At 64.1% G+C, this 21,538-nt stretch overlaps 3 protein-coding genes and 1 long non-coding RNA gene across 5 annotated transcripts; all 4 read left to right on the forward strand.

Annotated features, from left to right (window-relative positions):
* Nucleotides 1–109: 109 nt before the first annotated feature.
* SNRNP27 (small nuclear ribonucleoprotein U4/U6.U5 subunit 27) lies at nucleotides 110–2,970 on the forward strand. Its single transcript, XM_050334426.1, has 6 exons — nucleotides 110–266; nucleotides 1,070–1,190; nucleotides 1,693–1,802; nucleotides 1,924–2,003; nucleotides 2,100–2,164; nucleotides 2,669–2,970. The coding sequence occupies exons 1-6, from the start codon at nucleotides 230–232 to the stop codon at nucleotides 2,721–2,723; spliced, it is 468 nt and encodes a 155-aa protein (XP_050190383.1). The 5' UTR covers nucleotides 110–229; the 3' UTR covers nucleotides 2,724–2,970.
* On the forward strand, nucleotides 1,226–1,680 carry LOC126649993 (uncharacterized). Its single transcript, XR_007631231.1, has 3 exons — nucleotides 1,226–1,252; nucleotides 1,357–1,418; nucleotides 1,523–1,680. It is a non-coding gene; the product is annotated as an uncharacterized LOC126649993 (long non-coding RNA).
* A 1,860-nt stretch (nucleotides 2,971–4,830) lies between the features above and the next one.
* Nucleotides 4,831–14,550, forward strand: MXD1 (MAX dimerization protein 1). Of its 2 annotated transcripts, none has more exons than XM_050334439.1 (4): nucleotides 4,831–4,876; nucleotides 9,544–9,573; nucleotides 10,613–10,727; nucleotides 11,550–14,550. In XM_050334439.1, exons 2-4 carry the CDS (start codon nucleotides 9,560–9,562, stop codon nucleotides 11,973–11,975), a joined length of 555 nt encoding a protein of 184 aa, XP_050190396.1. In that variant the 5' UTR covers nucleotides 4,831–4,876; nucleotides 9,544–9,559; the 3' UTR covers nucleotides 11,976–14,550. The 2 variants fall into 2 exon arrangements, with proteins under 2 accessions (XP_050190396.1, XP_050190395.1); XM_050334438.1 differs by lacking the exon at nucleotides 4,831–4,876 and adding an exon at nucleotides 6,074–6,300.
* A 3,282-nt stretch (nucleotides 14,551–17,832) lies between these two features.
* Nucleotides 17,833–21,366, forward strand: SFTPB (surfactant protein B). Its single transcript, XM_050334411.1, has 8 exons — nucleotides 17,833–17,885; nucleotides 18,400–18,553; nucleotides 18,926–18,994; nucleotides 19,620–19,736; nucleotides 19,999–20,097; nucleotides 20,353–20,700; nucleotides 21,153–21,257; nucleotides 21,331–21,366. The coding sequence occupies exons 1-8, from the start codon at nucleotides 17,833–17,835 to the stop codon at nucleotides 21,364–21,366; spliced, it is 981 nt and encodes a 326-aa protein (XP_050190368.1).
* Nucleotides 21,367–21,538: the final 172 nt, after the last annotated feature.

A 21,538-nucleotide genomic window follows, 5' to 3' on the forward strand; every position in this document is an offset into this window, starting at 1 on the left:
TGATCCATCCCGACCCACGCCAGCCCTGCCCGGGCCGCAGGAGCGCTCCCGGCGGAAGGAAATGGCTCGGCCGGCCCGTCCCCCTTCCCTCCCCTTCCGTCCTCCCGCTCTCGGGGCTGTGGGGCGGGCGCTGGCAGGTCCCGATGTGTTGCTGAGGCGCTCCCGCAGCATCTGCCGGGGCCGTTCCTGCGGTTCCCGCTCCGGGAGCTGAGCGCGCTGAGGGGCGGCCATGGGCCGCAGCCGCTCCCGGTCACCGCCGCGGCGGGGTGAGGGCACCGGGCTCAGGGGGCTGAGGGGACGGGGGCTGAGGGGACCCGGGGTGAGGGGAGGGGGGACCCGGGGTGAGGGGAGTGAGGGGACCCGGGGTGAGAGGGGCCCTGGCGGGACCCAGGGGGGTGAAGGGGGATCTGTGGGGGCCGGGGCGGCTGAGGGGGCTGGGGAGGACCCGGGAGGGGCCGGGGCCGGGACCGGGGGTGCCGGGCCGTGCAGGGCAGTTGGAAGGGCCAGACCCGGGGCCGGAGCGGGGTCTGGGGCGGCCCAGGGGTTGGAGCGGTCCGGGGGCTCCCCAAAACCCTCCAGGGCAGAAGCGGCGGTGAGGCCTCGGCTCTTCGCTCTGGGCAGAGCAGAGGTTCCCTCCTTCCTCATCTCTTTCTCCTCATCTCCTTTCTCCTCCTCGTCTTCCTCCTTCTTTTCTTTTTCCTCCTCCTCTTCTCCCCCTACTCCTTCTTCTCCTCTTCCTCTCTTCCTCCTCCTTCGGCCCTTCTCTCAGCTTTTTGGGGCCCATCACCCATCAGCTGGATCCCCCCAATCCCGGGTGATTCCCACCTCCCGAATGGAGGCTTTTCCTGCTGCTCTTCCCACTCCCGGGGGTGCCCGTGGGGGTCCCTGAGCCCAGAACTCTGCTGGGGGGTCAGGGAGGGCTGGGACATGGGACAGGGTATGTGGGGTCCCTGGGCCTGGGGGTCAGGGAGGGGCTGTCCCAGGGTCCGTGCTCGGGAGCTGGGATTTTCTGTCGGGGTTTCCCTTGGGAGGTGGGCAGGGAAGCAGGAGCTGACCCTTCCCTGGGCAGAGCGCCGGCGCTCGCGCTCCACGTCCCGGGACAGGGACAGGCGGCGGCGGGAGCGATCCCGGTCCCGGGACAGGGACAGGAGGAGGAGCCGGTCCCGCTCCCCGCACCGGAGACGATCCAGGTGAGGGCAGGGACATCCAGGTGAGGGCAGGGATGATCCAGATGAAGATGGGGATGATCCAGGTGAAGGCAGGAATGATGCAGGTGAAGGCAGGGACCAACCAGGTGAAGGCAGGGACCAACCAGGTAAGGGCAGGGACATCCAGGTGAGGGCAGGGATGATCCAGGTGAGGGTAGGGATGATGCAGGTGAGGGAAGAGACATCCAGATGAAGATGGGGATGATCCAGGTGAGGGCAGGGATGATGCAGGTGAAGGCGGGGACCATCCAGGTAAGGGCAGGGACATCCAGGTGAGGGCAGGGATGATCCAGATGAAGATGGGGATGATCCAGGTGAGGGCAGGGATGATCCACATAAGGGTGGGGAGCATCCAGGCCAGGCAGGGACACCAGTGTGGGGTGGGGACAGCCGGGTGAGGGCTCTTGGGTGACATGGGGCCAGTGGGAGCTCCAGGTGGGAAATCCAGGCGGGAATTGCAGCCCCACCCCGTGTGTCCCAGCAGGTCCCCGCGCCGGCACCGCTCCAGCTCCTCGTCACCAGTGCGGCCCAAGGAACGCCGGGATGAGGAGAAGAAGGAGATCAAAGACTCCAAGAAGGAGAGACAGATCACAGGTGAGGGGGGGATTTTCCTTCTGAAACACTCAACATCCCCTGTGAGACCAGCCCAGGGATACCAGGATTTTTGGGAATCCAAAAATCTATGTTTGCCCAATCCCCGATTTCATTCCCTCAGAGGAAGATCTGCAGGGCAAGACAGAGGAGGAGATTGAGATGATGAAGATGATGGGCTTTGCCTCCTTTGACACCACCAAGGTGAGTGTGGGGCCTGAGGCCACCCCTGTGGGCTCCGTGGTGTCACCTGCCCTGTCTGGGGGCAATCCACGGGATTTGGGGAATGTTTCTCCTCAGGGGAAGAAGGTGGACGGTGCTGCCAATGCCTACGCCATCAACGTGTCCCAGAAGAGGAAGTACAGGTGTGTCCCACCTTTTTTTTGGGGTAGAGAAAGGATTTGTTTGATGAGGTAACTGTGGCCACTGCCCTTGGGGTGATCCTGCTGCCAGGCCTTGGGAAAATAGGAATTCTGTGGGGTTTACAGGCAAAACCAGCGATGAGAGGTGTTTGGATCCCCCTGGGAATGGGAAAATTGAGGGGGGTGAGGAGAGTGGGGTGGGCAGGATTGGAGCAGTGGGAAGCGACGCTGTTCACCTGCTTTATTCCCAAAGAACATCCAATTTCTCAGTTCCGTTCCCTTTTTGATGGGAATTTGAGGGTAGAGCCAGGCTGCGCTCCCGGGATCCCCACACAGCCCACCCTCCGGAGCAGCTCCTCACTGGGAGCTTTCCTGCCCTGTTTTTGGTCAAATCCATAAGGAATTGGCTTCCCTGTAGCTCTCAAGCCCCGTTCCCAGCCTCCCCAGGGTGTTTTTGTCCCGATTTCCCTGGATCCAGGGGCTGACTCTGGCTCCATCCCGGCCCAGGCAGTACATGAACAGGAAAGGAGGATTCAACAGGCCTCTGGATTTCATCGCCTGACACTGGGACACGGCCCCCATCACGGAAGGAGTTTGCTTTCCTGGGGGGATCTGGTGCCGGATTCCAGTGGAATTTGGGTTATTCCCAACGAACCCCGCGGCCGGAGCTGCCCCAAGTCGCCGTTTCCCAGATTTTTGGTATTATTTTTGTACAAAGAGGTCGGTTCCTGGCCAGGATTTTGCTGTGTGTTCCCTGGTTTTGCTTTGTTTCCCTGTTAATAAAACCCCGGATCTATTTTTTCCTTTAATTTTTATCATTCAGGGATGAGGCGGGGGAGGGAGAGGTTGCTGCAAACCTCCGGATTTACACCCAAACCGCAACATTTAAACCCAATTCCCCCTCCCACAAATCGTTGGGAATTGATACAAATCAGTTGAATCCCGAGGGGCCCCATTTGAGCCCTGGCCTCAAACTGGAGGTGCTGGGAGTGGGGGGGCCCTTTCCCATCACCTGACCCCAAAGGGGGTCCCTGCCCTGCGGTGGGGGGTCCCAGCCATGAAGGAGCTGCACTTGGGGGTCCCTGCTCAAGGGGACTCACAGCCCTTTGGGTGGGTGGTCCCTGCCCTGGGGTGGGGATCCCAGACATGAAGGGGGTGTCCTGGGGGGTCCTTTCTCAGGGGTGTCTGTCCTGGGGAGCGTCTGTCCCTGTTCTGGGGGTCCCTGTCCTGGTCTGTCCCTGTCCCGGGGGTCCCTGTCCCGGGGGTCCCTGTCACTGTTCTGGGGGTCCCTGTCCCGGGGGTCCCTGTTCTGGGGGTCTTTGTTCTGGAGGTCTCTGTACCTGTCCCGGGGGGTCCCTGTCCCTGTCCTGGTGTGTTTCTGTCCCTGTTCTGGGGGTCCCTGTCCCGGGGGTCCCTGTCCTGTTCTGTCTCTGTCCCTGTTCTGGGGGTCCCTGTTCTGGGGGTCTCTGTCCCTGTTCTGGGGGTCTCTGTCCCTGTCCCGGGGGGTCTCTGTCCCTGTTCTGGGGGTCCCTGTCCCTGTTCTGGGGGTCTCTGTCCCTGTCCCGGGGGGTCTCTGTCCCTGTCCCGGGGGTCCCTGTTCTGGGGGTCCCTGTCCCTGTCCCGGGGGTCCCTGTTCTGGGGGTCCCTGTCCCTGTCCCGGGGGTCCCTGTCCCGGGGGGTCCCTGTCCCGGGGGGTCCCTGTCCCTGTCCCGGGGGTCTCTGTCCCTGTCCCGGGGGGTCCCTGTCCCTGTTCTGGGGGTCCCTGTCCCTGTTCTGGGGGTCCCTGTCCCGGGGGTCTCTGTCCCTGTCCCTGTTCTGGGGGTCCCTGCCCCTGTTCTGGGGGTCCCTGTTCTGAGGGTCTCTGTCCCGGGGTCCCTGTCCCTGTTCTGGGGGTCCCTGTCCCGGGGGTCCCTGTCCCGGGGTCTCTGTCCCTGTCCCGGGGGTCCCTGTCCCGGGGTCCCTGTCCCTGTTCTGGGGGTCTCTGTCCCTGTCCCGGGGGTCTCTGTCCCTGTCCCGGGGGGTCCCTGTCCCTGTCCCAGGGGTCCCCGCAGGTCTCACGTTGCCCCACCCCCACCGCCTAACCCGATGCCCCGCCCCTTCCCCGTCCGGCCCCGCCGTGGCTGCGCGGCAGGAAGTGAGTCAGGGGGCAGCGCGTGCGGCGGCGGGGCGGGGCCGTTGGTGGGTGGACCAATGGCAGGAGGGCGTGCCTCTCCCGCCCAATCACAGCTGACGGGGGGTGGGGCCTTCGGGCGCCGCCACGCCCCGCAGCGCCGCTCGTGCGGGCGCTGGGCGGGGCTTCCTTCAGCGCCCGCCAATGAGCCCCCGCGATGGGCGGGGCCTCCCCCAGCGGGGGCCAATGGGCGCTTTGGGGGCGGGGCCCGCGCGGGGCCTGGCGGAGCGGCCGCTCGGGGCGGGCAGAGGCCGCCGCGCCCCCGCCGCCGGACCGGCCCGTCCCGGCCCCGCCATGGTCCGCCCCCGCCTCGGCATCCAGATGCTGCTGGAGGCCGCCGAGGTTCCTGGGCGGCGGGGCGAGGTACCCCCGCGCACCCCCCCTCCTCCCCCGCGCTGCCCCCGGGCCCGGGCCCGCGCTGACCCGCGGCCGCCGTTGTGTCTCCGCAGAGGCCGAGCACGGTTACGCCTCGCTGCGGCCCGGCGGCAAGGACGGGAGGCCTCGCGGCGCCGCGCCAAGGCCCGCAGGAGCAGCAGCGGCGGCAGGTGACGGCGGCACCGGGAGGGCAGGGGGACCGGGCCGGGCCCGCTGTGGGGCTGCCGGGCAGGGCCGGGGGCTCTTGACACCGGGGACCGGGCCCGCTGTCACCGGGGGTGCCGGGGCCGGAGGATCCCCGGCCCCAGTGAGCCCCTGTTGTCACGGGGCTCCCTGTTCTGGGGGTCCCTGTTCTGGGGTCTCTGTCCCTGTCCGGGGTCTCTGTCCCTGTCCCGGGGTCTCTGTCCCTGTCCGTGGGTCCTGTCCCTGTCCCGGGGTCTCTGTCCCTGTCCCGGGGGTCTCTGTCCCTGTCCCGGGGGTCCCTGTCTGATCTGGGGTCCCTGTCCAGAGGTCCCTGTTCTGGGAGTCTTTGTTCTGGAGGTCTCTGTACCTGTCGGGGGTCCCTGTCCCTGTCCTGGAGTGTGTTTCTGTCCCTGTTCTGGGGGTCCCTGTCCCGGGGGTCCCTGTCCCTGTTCTGCGAGAGGTCTCTGTCCCTGTTCTGGGGGTCTCTGTCCCTGTCCCAGGGGTCCCTGTTCTGGGGTCCCTGTCCCTGTCCCGGGGGTCCCTGTCCTGATCTGTCTCTGTCCCTGTTCTGGGGGTCCCTGTCCCGGGGGTCCCTGTCCCTGTTCTGGGGGTCTCTGTCCCTGTCGGGGTCTCTGTCCCTGTCCCGGGGGGTCCCTGTCCCTGTTCTGGGGTCTCTGTCCCTGTCCCGGGGGGTCCCTGTCCCTGTTCTGGGGGTCCCTGTCCCTGTCCCGGGGGTCCCCGCGGGTCTCACGTTGCCCCACCCCCCACCGCCTAACCCGATGCCCCGCCCCCTTCCCCGTCCGGCCCCGCCATTGGCTGCGCGGCAGGAAGTGAGTCAGGGGGCAGCGCGTGCGGCGGCGGGGCGGGGCCGTTGGTGGGTGGACCAATGGCAGGAGGGCGTGCCTCTCCCGCCCAATCACAGCTGACGGGGGGTGGGGCCTTCGGGCGCCGCCACGCCCCGCAGCGCCGCTCGTGCGGGCGCTGGGCGGGGCTTCTTCAGCGCCCGCCAATGAGCGCCCGCGATGGGCGGGGCCTCCCCAGCGGGGGCCAATGGGCGCTTTGGGGCGGGGCCGCGCGCGAGGCCTGGCGGAGCGGCCGCTCGGGGCGGGCAGAGGCCGCCGCGCCCCCGCCGCCGGACCGGCCCGTCCCGGCCCCGCCATGGCCGCCCCCGCCTCGGCATCCAGATGCTGCTGGAGGCCGCCGAGTTCCTGGAGCGGCGGGAGCGAGGTACCCCCCGCGCACCCCCTCCCCCTGCCCCCGCTGCCCCCGGGCCGGGCCCCGCGCTGACCCGCGGCCGCCGTTGTGTCTCCGCAGAGGCCGAGCACGGTTACGCCTCGCTGCGGCCCGGCGGCAAGGACGGGGAGGCCTCGCGGCGCCGCGCCAAGGCCCGCAGGAGCAGCAGCGGCGGCAGGTGACGGCGGCACCGGGAGGGGCGGGGGGGACCGGGCCGGGCCCGCTGTGGGGCTGCCGGGCAGGGCCGGGGGGCTCCTGACACCGGGGGACCGGGCCCGCTGTCACCGGGGGGTGCCGGGGCCGGAGGGATCCCCCCGGCCCCAGTGAGGCCCTGTTGTCACGGGGCTCCCGGCGAGGCCGGTGGGACCCTCCTGTAACCGGGCCCCGGGCCCGGGGAGGCCCCGCTGTCACCGGGGGTGTGACGGGGCTGGGAGGGCTCCTGTCACTGCGGGACCGGGCTCTAGGGGTCCCACTGTCACCGGGACTGTGGCCACGTCAGGGACACCCTCCTGTCCCGGTGTCACCGGGGGTGTGACGGGGCGGGGGGCTCCTGTCACCGGGTGTCTGGGCCCGGTGGGGCCCCACTGTCACTGGGCCTGTGGCCGGGCTGGGCTGACCCCCTGGCACTGCACTCTGGTTGGGTCCCGCTGTCGCCGGGTGTGTGACAGGGCCAGGGTGACCCCCCTGTCGCTGTGTCTGGCACACTGTGAGCTCCTGCTGCCACCAGACACGTGGCAGGGCCGGGGGGACCCTCCTGTCACGGGGGTGCTCAGTCCCTGGGGGGTCCCTCTGTCCCCAGGGTGTGACAGGGCCGGGGGGACCTGGTGAGGCCTGTCTGTCACCAGGTGTGTGACAGGGCTGGGTGGGGCTGTGCTGCCACCAAAGTCCTGCTGTCACCGGGTGTGTGACACCGTGGGCGGAACCCTCCTGTCCCCGGGTGACCAGGGCACGGTGAGGCCCCGCTGTCACTGGGTGTGACAGGGCTGGGGGGACTCTCTGTCACCAGGGGACCAGGCCCAGTGAGGTCCTGCTGTCAGAGGGCTCCTGGCAGGGCTGGAGGGGACCCTCCTGTCACCTCCTTAATTATCCACCCTGAAATCCACCCAGAGCCTCCTTATTATCCCTCTCTGGTTGTTCTTCCCTGTTATCCCTGCCTGGTTTTTTCTTCCTTGTTATCCCTGTCTGGTTTTTTCTCCCCGTTATCTCTCCCTGGTTTTTCCTCTCTGTTGTCCCTCCCTGCTGATTTTCAGTCCTAAACCACCTTTCCCCTGAGTTGGCTCCAAGCACCTGCACTGAATTTTAGGAGCAAATCCCACCATCCCAGGAGCAACAGGAGTCGCCCTCATGCTTTATTCCTTGGATGGCTCCGGAGGGGAAGGATGAGCTGTTTTGGGAAGGGCTGGCTCCGGGCTGTGCCTCAAGCCAGGGGAGCTCGGAGGGGCAGCGGGTTCATCCCGACACGTCACCGGCGCCCGCCGGTGCCAGGGAGGAGCCGGGCGGGGATGGCACCTCATCTGTCACCGCTTTCCTGCTCGGGAGCAGCCCCGACCTTTGGCAGCCACCGGAACAAATCCACCTGGACGTGCGCGTGCCGTGGCTCCCAGGGTGCTCCCGGTGTTCTCCCAGTGTTCTCCCAGCACCCTGTCCCGCCCATACAGGTGTCCCCGGCTGTCAGGGTGGGTGGGGGAGGCAGCTGAGGCCTCAGGGTCTCGTTTCAAACAGGCTCCAGGTGAATCCAGGGGTTTGTCCTGCCGGGACACGCTCCAGGTTTCCCTCTTGGAGGATTTTGTTCACTTCGGGCCAAGCTGTTGTGGGTTTTTTTTTTTCAGGAATAAAAAACGCATTCTGAAGGGAAAGCTGGTGATCAGCCCAAGTTTTAATTAGTGGGAATTGTAGTCAGGGGCTCCATAGGTATGAAATCGCTCCGGAAAGGATCGGGGAGCACGTGGATGTGTTCCATCTGCTCCAGGGTGAGCTGCCATCCCCTCTGTCCCTGTTTATTTTATCCAAAATTAAAACTCATCAATCGTTTAATTTATTTTCCTAAATATTGGTGATGGTGGCTGCAAAACAAGAGGGAAAACACCCATTCCAGGAAGGATTCAGGTGGAAGAGAGGATGGGTTTGTAATCAGTGAGGGTGATGGGAGCTTCATCCCTGTCTGTGCTGTGCTTGGGAAGTGTTTGGATAAGTTAGGATCAAGGGGATGGCTGCAGCCTGTCCCAGCCCTGTGGGGAAGGGCTGGGGGTGAAACACATGCATTTATTGGCTCAGACATTTTGGGGGCCGTGAGGGCTGTGGCTTTTGGGAGCTGATGGCACTGGGAAGCCAACAGAGCCTCTGGATTCGGGTGATCCATCGGGAAATGCTGCTGGCAAAGTGGAGGAAAACTTGGAGAACATCTTCCACTGCTGTGTTAGTGGCATCCCTAGTTTTTCCTTCAGTGGGATCCCTCCTTTTCCTTTGGTGCCATCCCTTGTTTTCCTTTGACATCTCTCATTTTCCCTTCAGTAACATCCCTCTTTTTTCCCTTGGCACATCCCTCGTTCTCCCTTCAATCCATCCCTTGTTTTCCCTTCAGCACTGGGACAAACCTGCACTCCCAGACCCGGTGGGGCCATCCCAGCAGACATCCCTATCCCAGCAGCCCGTGGGTCATTCCCACCCTTACATTTTCAGGCCATGTAACAACATTTTCCCCAAAGTCGAGGGGAGCTTCTAGAGGCCTCCAGAGGTTTTAGGAAGGCTTTTAGGCCAGAGAAGCGGCTCTTCCCCGAGCATCATTCCTGGGAACACGGGCAGTGGGGCCTCCTGTGGCTTCTTTCCCAGATTTCAGCAGGAATTTCACAGCTTGTGTTTTCCATCTTCTCCCAGCTCCATGGAAATTCGGAGCTTTGGGGGGGGTTGCCGTGGATGTGACGTGTCAGCAGCCCTTTCAGAATCTCCCCTGGAGCTGCTCCCTGTTGTTGGACACAGGGAAGGGTGTTTTCCACATCTTCCTGGCATTTGAGGGAGGACTTGGAGACGGGGATGGGTGTTGGATGCCGGCGAGGCTTGGGAGGCTCCCGGTCCCTGGTGTGTCCTGAGCCAGTTTGGGGATCCCACTCAGACTCTGCCCAGGGTCAGGATGGAGCAACTTCCCATCACTGATACCGCTGTCAATCCCAATCCCAGCTCTAAGGTTTGCCCCTGTCTGGGTTAAAATCCCATTTGGCAGTTTTCCTGACCCTTTGTTTCCATCTGTCTGGCAGTTTCCCCATCTCCATCCCACCATGCTCCCCATCCCTGGGCATGGAGCAGCTCTGGGAGCCCCCCGGGTTTGCAGCTCTTCCAGGGAGCCTTTGCTAATTCCAACATGTTAATCCCAACTGCTAATCCCTAATCAGCCAGAGGAACTAATAACTTCTTCCTTCTTTTCCAGGTCGACACACAATGAGATGGAAAAGAACAGGTGAGTGCTGGAGGTTTGTCAGGAGCTGGGGTTTGGAGGAATTCTTGCTTTTCCAGGGGTTTTCCAGCAGAGATGGGTTGAGATGGGCGGTGGGAGGGAAAGGGTGGGATAAAGGACACCAAGGATTGAAGCATTCCCTGTCCTTGACTGCTGGGAATGATATCAATATCCTCTGCCAGCTCCCACTCCACTTATTCAGGAAAATTGTCTTTCCACAGGCTCATCTTTGAGCCAGTTGGAGTTTGGGATTTATCCCAAGAGTAAATCCCACTTTCTTTGCCAGTGTTGTCATCCCGAGGTCCTTTGGGTGAGGAAATCCCTGTTTACTCCCAGTGTATCCCAAACAAGACCAGCAGGTCCTTGCAAAATCCCAGTTTGGAGCTGCCCAGGATCGGGTGGTTCAGAGATGGGTGTTGCAACCCATTCCCAAGGATCTGACCTACATGTTGGGGTTGGAGCAATGGACACAGGGAAACTGGGATGTGCTGGGAGCATCCCAGGTATCAGCAGGTAAAGGGATTTATTTCCTCATAGAGCCAGAGTTTCCTTCTGGCATTAACATCCTACATGTTAATGTGGAGAAAACCAGGATGTTACATGGAGAGGGAGGATTTCTGGACCATGGTCAGTGCTCCCTCAGGGATCTGGTATTGTTTTGGATCCAAAACCACCCTGTTCCTAATAAAAGTATGGAAAGGAAGTGCTCCCAAGGGATTTACAGCTGGGTGTCAGCCTGGGCAGCTTCAGCTGGCAGTGGGAACCAACCAGCATTCCTGAGGTGGAGATTTTGGGGACGAGAATGAACATAAGAGGGTAGAATTCCGAGGTCATTGGCATCTCCCTGCCAGGAATCACCCCAACAGCCCAGGGTGCCCGCAGGGTTTATCCGTGGGGTTTTTCCAATGGGGCCTGGCTGTGCAGTTTTCTCCCAGTTTCTGGAAGCCCACGGAGGCTGGGAAGGCCCCTGGGTGGGTTTAGCTCCCCCCATCCCGGTTTTCCTGCCCTGGGGAGCTGATCCAGCCGTGTGGTCCCGTTGCAGGCGTGCCCAGCTCCGGCTGTGTCTGGAGAGGCTGAAGGGGCTGGTGCCCCTGGGGGCGGCGGCCGGGCGGCACACGACCCTCAGCCTGCTCACCAGGGCACGGCTGCACATCCAGGTGAGCCGGGAACACCGGGATCCGGCCCCGGGAAGGGGGGCAGAGACGAGAGCAGCACCCCGGGACAGGGCGGGGGGCTCGGGGGTGCTGGGATCGGGATGGGATAACTGGGGAGGGCTGGGATCGGGCTGGAATAACTGGGGAGGACTGGGATTGGGCTGGGATAACTGAGGAACACTGGGATTGGGCTGGGATAACTGGGGAGGGCTGGGATCGGGTTGGGATAACTGGGGAGGGCTGGGATCGGGCTGGGATAACTGGGGAACACTGGGATTGGGCTGGGATAACTGGGGAGGGCTGGGATTGGGCTGGAACAACTGGGGGAGCACAGACATCGGGCTGGATTAACTGGGAGAGTGATGGATTAGGCTGGGATAACTGGGAGAGCTCTGGATTGTGCTGGGATAATGGGGAATGCTGGGATTACTGGAGGAAGGCTGGGATGACTGGGAGAGCAATGGCATCAGACTGGGATAACAGGGGGAGCTCTGGGATTGGGCTGGGATAACTGGGCAGCACTGGGATCAGACTGGGATAACGGAATGCTGAATTGAGCTGGGATAATGGGGAGTGCTGGCATTGGGCTGGGATGACTGAGGGAGTGCTGGGATTGGGCTGGGATGACTGGGGGAGTTGAAATCCATGCGGCTCCACATCCCGAGCTGGGAGCCCCTCAGGAACCGGCGGTGGCCGTGCCGGGATTCCGGGAGCTCAGGGATTCTGGGAGCTCAGGGATTGCGGGAGCTCAGGGGTTTTGGGAGCTCAGGAATTCCGGGAGCTCAGGGGTTTTGGGAGCTCAGGGTGCCGCGTGTCCCCCCGCAGAAGCTGGAGGACCTGGAGCGCCGAGCCCTGCACCAGATCGAGCAGCTGCAGCGGGAGCAGCGGCACCTCCAGCGGCAGCTGGAAAAGCTGGGAATGGAGCGGGTCAGGATAGACAGCATCGGCTCCAGCCTTTCCTCCGAGCGCTCCGACTCGGACCGAGGTGAGAGCCCGCGCTGGGGGACGGCCGGTGGGAACTCCGGCCCTGCCGGGACTCCAACCGTTCCCATTCCTCCGGCAGAAGAGATGGATGTGGATGTGGAGAGCACGGACGACCTCCCGGCCGACCTGGACTGGAGCAGCAGCAGCCCCAGCGACTCGGACGAGCGCGGGAGCCTCCAGAGCCTGGGCAGCGACGAGGGGTATTCCAGCTCCGGCGGGACCAGGGCGAAGCCGGCGAGCAGCCGGAAGCTTCCTCTCGGGATGTAGGAAGCGCTTCCCGCGGCCGTTCCAGCGGCGCCGTTCCCGTGGGATCCCGTTGGCCAGCACCCCGACCCGCCCCAGCATTCCCCGCACGGAGACACCCGCACGTCCCGCCGATCCCGCTGCTCCCGGGGCTCCGCTCGCACCCGCCGGCTCCTCGTCCCGGCCGGGATCTGCTCCGCCAGGCCCTACATTCCAGCCGCGCTTGGAAGCGCCCGGGAATACCGCGGCAGTAACAGCGCCCTCCAGAGCCTTCCCTGGGTTCTCTCCCGGGCTGTCACTGCCCGGTATTCCCGACCTCCTCCGCATCTGGCCGGCGGCATCGTGTTCCTGACACTCAGGACCCAAAAGCTGAGTTTTTGGGAGCAGATCCGAAGGCAGAACCGGCCTCTTGTGGAATTTCCGTCTGGGAGAGAGCGGAGCCACGTTGGGAACCCGCCCACGGAGCATTTTGGGTGGGCGCAGGGATCGGCCTCAGTCGGGGGGTTCCTCCTCCTCCGACTCTAAATATTCAGGGACACCCCATCCCGGCCCTCCCGTGGTCCCGGAGCATTCCTGGCGTGGGGAATGGCAGCCACCCCTCGGAACAGCCACCTCCGGGCTGGGAAGTTTCTGCCCTCCCTAACCCCAAACAGGATGTCCCACCTCCCGTGGCACGGCATTCCAGACTCCTGGAATTCCTTTTCCACGCTTCCAGTCTCGGGGACAGTATTTCTACCTCGGAGGGAGCCCCCGGACTCTCTCCACCCCTTCAGCACAAAGATGATGCCTCCGCTCAGCAATAACCCCGCGGGACCCCCCGGATCGTCCCCGGAGCACTTCTCCATCCAGCCGGGATCTTCCCAGCTCGGGGAAGATTCCAGAAGCCGCCTCAGGGAGAGAAACCCCCGAGGGCGGGGGGTCCCGAGCCGGAGCACACTGAGCTGTCCGTGGTGTTTGTTCGTTTCCCGATGCACTGGAGGGAACATTCCCACCACTTCCTGCTTTTAGAGCTGCTCTGGGAATGTTGGCACTTAGAGCTCTGCCTTCCACACCTTCCTTTTCCCTTCGGGCCGCTCCAAGGGTTTTCCAGCCCCTCGGGACCCCCTCGCTCCAGCCCCGTGGGGTCAGTGAGGCCTCAGTGTCCGGCAGGGAGCTCTCCAAGGGCTTTTCCCGGCGCTGGGATAAGAAACAGGCTCTGAGGGCCCCTTTTCTTCAGGAATTGCAGGTGCTGAGAGGCACCAAGACGCTCCACGGAGTGCAAGGGGATGAGGGGGAAACTCCAGTTCTTTTCCTTTTTCCTGTCCCATTTCCCTTCCTCTCTTATTTCCCATCTTTCCTTTTCTCCTTCTCTCCCTTCCCTTCAGACCCCAGTCCCATTTCTGGCCCATTTGGGAATCAGGAAGCTGCCCAAGGCCCCAGGAATTGCCCAAATCCCCCAGGTTTCGGCTCTTTTTCCATGTGTTGATTCTTAGGAAAAAAAAAACCCAAACCACGAGGGATTTTCCTTTAAAGCCCCTGGAATTTCCCACCCTCCGGCATCACCACAGCCCATGGGCGCCTGAGCTCGACCCCCTGCGCCTTCAAAAAGAGGGGAAAAAAAAGGCAAAAAGATGGAAAACACCGAGAACAAGTGGAATATCAGCCCTTGGGGGCCGGTGGCTCCGCTGGTGTTTGGCCAGATCTGTCCCTTACCAGGGGAATCCCAGCAGGTCCCTCCGGGCAGGTGATTCCTGGCGCTGGGAAAACCCTTCCCGAGGTCCCAAACGTTGGTTTTGGGTTGGTTTTGGACATTCCGAAGGTTTCGCCTCAGCACAGATGAGGGGTTTGGGCAGGTTTGTGCCTTTTGCAGTTCCCAACACCTTTTCTTTTCCCCCCTTTCCTCCTCCCTGTCCCAACCTGACCCTTCCCGGCCCTTGGCACTGCCGGGCTGTGCTCCGGGAACCCCCAAACGCTGCACTAACCTGGAACGAGGCTGGAGCCCGGCGGGTCTGGGGGCCCCCCTGCGCCATGCCAGCCTTTTCCTGGAATTCACTGATCCACCAGCATTCCTACGAAATAAGCTGCAGGAAGGACTTTTTTATAGATTGTGATAAAAATCCAGGGAGTGGGAGGAGTCGTATCGGGACACGATGGGCGGGAATCAAACCCACCCGTCTGTGGGTTGGTTTTCCTTTCTTTTTTCCTTGTGGAAGGCAGATCCTGAACCGCTGGCTCCCGGGAAGTACCAAAATGTTTGTTTCATCCTGAATTTCTCCAGTGGAGCCACCCCGTCTCCGCTCAACCTTTCCTTTATGATTCTTTGGGGCACCTCTTATTTGTGCTTTCCCATCGTTTTTTTCTGTTCCTTTTGCTTCCCAAGAAGCGGATCCGCCCCGGCCTCGGCTCCCTCGGGCAGTCGGGAGTGGATCCCATTTCCAGCCGTTCCTGCTGTAAATATCCCGTTGTCGGGCCGAATCCCATGTCAAGCCAATGGAATGGTGCTTTTTTTTTTTTTTTTTTTTTTTTTTTTTTTTTTAGGAATTCCGTGTTTTAGGAGACCTTTGCTGTGTCCATGGATATTTCTGTCTTGTTTGATTGTTAGGAAATAAATTATTTCGTTACGAAAGAGCCGTGTTAGGAACCAGAATTGCTGCAGGGAGGGAGCAGGAGGCACCTGGGGGATGGTGGGAATGGGGATCCAGACCCCTGGGAAGGCAGAGCCCTCAGCCCCATCCCTCATCTTGCATCCTCCATCCCACATCACAGGAGCTTGGAATCATTTAGGTTGGAAAAGACCTGAGAGCATGGAGTGCAGTTGGTGACTGATCCCCACCATCCCACTCAGCCATCGCACTCGGGGCCAATCCAGTCGTTCCTGGGACACCTCCAGGGGTGGGGACTCCCCCACCTCCCTGGGCAGCCCCTTCCAGAGCTTGACAAGCCCTTCCTTGAAGAAATTCCTCCTGATGTTCCACCTGGCTCTCCCCTGGCACAGCCTGAGGCTGTTCCCTCTCCTCCTGTCCCTGTTCCCTGGGAGCAGAGCCCGAATTCCCCCCCGGCTCCCCCCTCCTGTCAGGGATTGCAGAGCCAGAAGGTCCCCCCTGAGCCTCCTTTTCTCCAGGCTGAGCCCCCCCAGCTCCCTCAGCTGCTCCAGCCCCTTCCCAGCTCCCTTCCCTTCCCTGCACACTCTCCAGCCCCTCAGTGTCTCTTCTTGAGGGCCCAGCCCTGGGCACAGCCCTGGAGGGACCTCAGCAGGGCCAGCACAGGGACAGTCCCTGCCCTGGGGCTGTGACACCATGGCTGGGACAGCCCAGGGGCCATTGGCCTCCTACCCCCCTGGGCACCCCTGGGCTCACGTTCAGCCACTGCCACCAACACCCTCAGGTCCTTTCCCAGCTTTCCAGCCACTCTTTCCCCAGCCTGGAGCACTGCAGGGGGATTGTTGTGGCCCAAGGGCAGGACCCTCACCCTTGTTGGCCTCTGCCCCTCAATCCAGCCTGTCCAGATCCCTCTGCTGAGCCTTCCTGCTCTCATCCCATTCTTCTCATCCCACAGTCTCCATCCCATATCCCTCATCCATGTCCCACATCCTACACCCCTCATCTTGCATCTTCCAGCCCTCAGCCCTCCTGGGTGCTCCTAGGATGTGGTTTATCCCAGTGCTGCTCCCAGGGTGGGGTTTATCCCAGTGCTGGGCAAAACAGACTCACCGGGGGGATATACACTGAGTTTATTACCAACAAAATCAGAGCTTTACAAACACCTGCCCCCATCCCTCCCTCCTGCCCGGGCTCTCCCTTCACCCCCTCCAGCAGCCCAGGGAGACGGGAATGGGGGGCACGGTCAGCTCACCACGGGGGTTGTTTCTGCTGCTGCTCAGGGAGACCAGTCCGAGTCCTCCCCCTGCTCCAAGGGTCCCCCAAAGGCTCTCACGTCCTTCCAGCAAACCTGTCCAGCCTGGGCTCCTCTCTCCAGGTCCCCACCAGGACCTGCTCCAGAACAGGCCTCCCAGGGGTTCCAGTCCGGCTCAGGCATCCCCCTGCTCCGGGTGGGCTCTTCAGGGTTGCAGGTGGATCCCTGACCCATCCTGACCCTCCACGAGCCGCAGGGGCTCAGCTGCCTCCCCAGGGGCTTTCCCATGGAATCTCAGGGGAATCTCCACTGCTGGAGCAGCTCCTGCCCCTCCTCCTGCACTGCCCTGGAGCTCTGCAGGGCTGCTCCTCTCACACGTTCTCACTCTGCTCTTCTCTGGCTGCAATTTTCACCTGCACAACAACTTTTTCCTCCTTCAGTTCGTTCTCCCCGAGGCGTCGCTGCCATCTCTGCTGGGCTCGGCCTTGGCCAGTGCCAGATCCATCCCGGAGCCTCTGGAATTGGCTCTGCCGGACACTGGGGAAGCTTCTGGCAGCTTCTCACAGAAACCATCCCTAGAACCTGGGCACACAAACCCAACACAGATGGGAAAAGCTGCTGGGAGCCAGAGGGAAGGGAGTTGGGAATGTTGTCTGTGTGCCCCCCCCCAAATCCACCATATTCCCCCAAATCCCTGCCACCTATGAGCCAAGTGCCCTCCCAGACCCCCAAAGGAGACCCCCATGTCAGGAGAGCCCCCAGATTGGGGAGGGGAGGTTGTTCAAGGGGAGTTCAGGGCTCTGGGGTGGGGGTGTTTCACAGTTCAAGCAGCTCCACATCGAAGCCCCCATGCCAGTCCCACCCCTGTGTCCCTCTGCCTCCCTGTGTCCACCTCCCGTCCCTCTGCCACTGTGTGCCCCCCCTCCCTGTGCCACCCCGTGTGCCCCAAGTCCTTCTGCCACCTCCTGTGCCCCCAAAACCTTCATGGGAAAACACATCCCAAATCTGGAGCTTTGTCCCTTGGCCTCGCCCCCCTGTCCCGGGGTGGGGGGGTTGGGGTGAGCTGAGCTGGAAGGGGGGGTCACCCCTATGCCAGAGGGGCACGGCGGGTGGGGCAGGGCCGGCAGAGGGGCACGGGGGGCACCGCGGGGCCGGGCAGGGCTGTGCCACCCTGGTGCCCTCCAGGTGGCCTCACCTGGGCCAGGTGACACCCCCGTGGGGGGCCCGGCCTCCGGCCGCACCCGCGGTGAGGGCTCTCCAGTGGCAAAGTGGGGACAAGGTGACCGGGGAGGGACATTGCGGGAAGGGAGTGGGGGGCCACACCCGGGGAGTGGCGGGGGACGAGGAGAGGGGAAGGGCAGGACTGGGGAGCGGGGGAGATACGGGGACATTGGGGGTGGAGGGGGACATGGGAGTGTGGGGACATGAGGGGGACATGGGCATATGGAGGCAGGGGAATACAGGGGGGACAAGGGAAAAAGGGGTGAACACGGGGGTGTGGGGACATGGGGACATCGAGGGTTCTGGAGGGACATGGGAGGGCGGGGGGATGCAGGGGAGCAGGAGGAACAAGGGAGTGAGGGGGGACATGGGGGGACATTGGGGTGTAGGACTGTGGGGACACGGGGGGACGTGGGGACCTGGGGGTATGGGGACACGGCAGAGGGGTGTTGGTGGTCTGGGGGTGGGGGTACATGGGAGATGGGGGTGGATATGGGGGGACTGGGGACATGGAGGGAATGTGGGTGGGTGGGAACATGGGCACTCCAATGGGGTCCGTGGTGACACAGGGACCACAACGTGGACCCCAGTGGGGACATGGAGACCTCGAAGGGGGTCCCTGATGGGGACATGGCCATAGGGGACACAGGGACGTGGGGTCAGTGGCAGGGTGACAGAGTGGGGGTGGCCACCCCCCCCGTGTCCCCGCGGCTGTGACACACCTGTCCCCGAGCGCTGGCACCGTCCCAGGACCCGGTCCCGCAGCGCTATAAGAGGCCCCGGGCTCAGCCCTGCCAGCACGGCCACTGTCCCTGTCCCCGTCCCCGCCATGGCCCTGGCTCTGCCGCTGCTCCTCGCCCTGCTCGTGGTCGCCCCAGGTAGGGTCCCCACACCCCTTAACCAGGGGGCACCCCCAGAGCTGGGGCACCCGCAGGGACCCTGCTGTGGGGTGAGGGGGCTCAGACACCGGGGTGCCCCTTGGGGGGAGGGGGAGCCCTGAATGCCCCCTTGGGGTCTCGGGGTATTGGGGGGGTGTTATCGGGGGGGTCCCCGACATTTGGCTCCCCCCCCATGAGCTCTGGGGGTGGGAAAGGGCATCTTGGAGGGGACAGGTTGTTGGGTTGGGGGTCCCAGACAGGCGGGTCCCCCCATGGAGGGAGGGGGTGGAGTTTTGGGGTGGTGTGTGCATTTTGGGGGAGTGGGGTCCTGGGTGCCTGGGCCCCACTGGGATGGGGTATTGGGGGGTATACTGGGGGCAGGGGACGAGTCCTGGAGACCCAGTCCCCCTGAGGGCTTGGGGGGATGTATTTGGGGGTCCCAGGTGCTCAGGTTCCCCCGGGAGGGTTGTGATGAGATAGTGGGGGGATCTACGGGGGAGGTCCTGGATTCCCTGCCTCCCTGGCTGGGCACTCACGGTGGCCGCAGGTCTGGGGGCACCCGGGGGGGGCTGTGGGGTGCCCCCCTCTGCCTGGTGCCAGAGCTGGGAGACTGCCCTGCGCTGCGGGGCCCTGGAGCACTGCCCCCACCTCACCCAGAGACCCCCTGATGTGGTGAGAGAATCCCCCGTGTCCCACCACCCTCCGTGTCCCCATCACCCCCCGTGTCCCAATCAACTCCCGTGTCCCAATCACCCCCCACCCATCACCCCACTGTGTCCCTGTCACCTTCTGTGTCCCCTGTGCCCCTCCCCCACTGTCCCTCTACCCCCTGTGTGTCCCCAAAATCCACAGGAGTCCCAGCACCCTCCCATGGCCCCACACCGACATGTCCCCATGCACCCTCCTTGCTTCCCCCTGTCCCCACACCCACATTTCCCCACACCCTCAAGTCCCGGAGCCCCCATGTCCCCGTGTCCCCACATCCCCATGTCCCAGAGTCCCAATGTCCCCCACATCCCCGTGTCCCGCTGTCCCCTCCCGCAGGACACCTGTGCCATCTGCCAGCAGCTCTTCGACTTCCTCCACCGCGTGTCCAACCAGTCGACCGTGCAGGTGCCCGCGGGGACAGGGGACACAGCGGGGACAGGGACATAGGTGTCACTATGGGGGTCACCGTGGGGGTCACCGTGGGGGCAGGGGGGCAGAGGTGCCACTGAGGGTGCCACCGTGGGTGTCACAGGCACAGGTGTCACTGGGGTGTCACTGGGGGTGTCACCGGGGGTGTCACCGGGGGTACCAGCAGGTGTCATGGAGGGAGGTGCCACTGGGGGTGTCACTGTGGGTGCTGAGGTGGTGGCTGCTGCTGCGGGTGCCACCGCGGGTGCCACGGTCCCAGATGCCACCACGGGTGCCATGGTGGAGGGTGCCACTGTGGGTTCCACCGTGGTTGCTGGGGTGGTGGGTGAAGCGGTGGCAGATGCCAGCGGGTGCCACGGTGGCGAGTGACACCATGGGTGGCACCATGTGTGCCACGGTCACGGGTGCCACCACGGGTGCCGGTGGTGCAGCGGTGATGGGTGTGGCGGTGGTGGGTGTGGCGGTAGCGGGTGTCTCTGTGTGTGTCCCCGTGGGTGTCTCTGTGGTGTCCCGGTGTGTGTCCCCGTGGGTGTCCCTGTGGTGTCCCTGTGGGTGTCCCTGTGGTGTCCCCGCGGGTGTCACTGTGGGTGCCCCGGCGCAGGTGGCAGTGGAGCAGGCGCTGAGGGCTCTGTGCCTCCCGCTGCCCATCCTGGCGGTCCCGTGCCAGTCTGTGGTTCACACGCTCGTCCCGCGCGTCCTCTGGGAGCTCCAGCACCTCGTGAGTGCCACCGGGGGGGACACGACCGGGGCACACTCCGGGGTGCTGGGGCCTTGGGGACACTGTGGCACCTGGGGACATCTCGGGGGGCTGGGGGCAGTGGGGCACTGTGCCATCCAGGGAACCCCTGGGCTGCTGCAGGTTTGGGGACACCTCCAGGCACCGGGGGTTCAGGGACACCTCGGGGTGCGGAGGGTTCGGGGACACTCGGGTCACCTGGTCGTGGGGTGCCCCGTACTGGGGTCCCTGTCCTGCCCCCCAGGTGCCCCGGCAGATCTGTGCCAAGCTGCAGCTGTGCCAGGCAGAGCCCGGGGGTGCCGCGGCCGTGCCCGCCCTCGGGGTGATCGGCACCCACCCGCAGGTACGGGGGGCCTGGGGGGCAGCGGGGGTGGCTCCGTGGGTGTCAGCAGGGTCACCGCGGGGCCGGAGCCCGCTTGGCGAGCACAGCCGGGGCAGCTCCATCACCGTGCTCCGGAGCCAACAACCACAGGGCGCCGCAGCCCCCTGGGCTGGAGCGATCCCCCCCCACATTCCCGGCTCTGGGCTCCAGGGGCTCTTGGGTGCCACGGGAGGCTCAGGGTGACCCCGTCCCTCCCTCCCTCCCTCCCTCCCGCAGGTGCCCGCGGTGGCCGCGGAGGCGCTGCCGATGCCGCTGCCGCTGTGCTGGCTGTGCCGCACCTTCGTGGCGCAGGCCGAGGCCGCCATCCCCGTGCCCAGGGTGGCCGCGGCGGCCACGGGGCTGTGCCGGGCGCTGCCGCTCGTGGCAGTGGGCGCCTGCCAGTGCCTGGCCCAGCGCTACGCCACCCTGCTGCTCGAGGGGCTGCTGGGCCGCCTGGGCCCCCGCCTGCTGTGCCGCCTGCTGCTCGCCTGCCGGGGCGCTGGGGACGAGGATGTGGGGACCTGGGCACCGCCCGCGCTCCTGGAGACCATCGTGGTGCGGCTGGCGGAGTGCGTGAGCCCCGAGGTGAGGGGGGCACGGCGGGGGGAAAGGTCTCGGGGGCACCTCAGGGTGGGACAGCCCCGAGGGGACACGTCCTGGGGTGTCACGGTCCTTGGGACACATCCCAAGGGTGTCACAGTCCCCAGGGGCCGTGGTAGGGACACAAAGGGTGGCACAGCCCTGAGTGTCACAGTCCAGGAGTGTCACAGCCCCTAGGGAGTCCCACCACCCCTGGGCACGCCCTGAGGTCCCCAGAAGATGCCACCCCCACTCCGAGGACAGTGACAGGGTCCCCAAGGGCGTCACAGGCCACAAAAGGGACACTCCAAGAGTGACCCAAGTGGAGGGGGGCACCAAGTGTCACAACACCAAGGGACACCCCAAGGATGTCACAGCCCTGGGGAGGGGGTTTCAGGAGGCTCCCAGGGGTGTCCCAACCCTTGGGGTGACCCCTGACCCCCATGTCCCCCCTGCAGGACTTCAAGGGTGCTGCCCCTCCTGCGCTGTCGCCCCCCCTGGGCCCCTGTGCCCTGGGCCCCCTGTACTGGTGCTCCGGCCCCGAGCCCGCCCGGCGCTGCCAGGTGAGTGGGGACAGGGGGGACACGGAGGGGTGGCACCCCCCGCGCCCCCCACTGACCCCTCTGTGCCCCCTAGGCCCTGCAGCACTGCCAGGAGCACGTCTGGCTGTAGGAGGGCACTGGGAGCCCCCCCCAGCACTTCCCAATAAAGCTTGGATGCAGCTCTGCCTCAGCGTCCCCAGTTTTTTGGGGTGTTCCCAGGGGTCACGGGGTGCTGAGGGGTCATGGGGGGAACAATGGAAACCACGACCCCCTAAACACAAAGAAGAAAAAAGGTGAAAGAT

This window comes from Myiozetetes cayanensis, unplaced genomic scaffold (genome assembly GCF_022539395.1).
Source record: "Myiozetetes cayanensis isolate MyiCay16 unplaced genomic scaffold, myiCay2020 scf53, whole genome shotgun sequence".
Classification (NCBI taxonomy): Eukaryota; Metazoa; Chordata; class Aves; order Passeriformes; family Tyrannidae; genus Myiozetetes; species Myiozetetes cayanensis.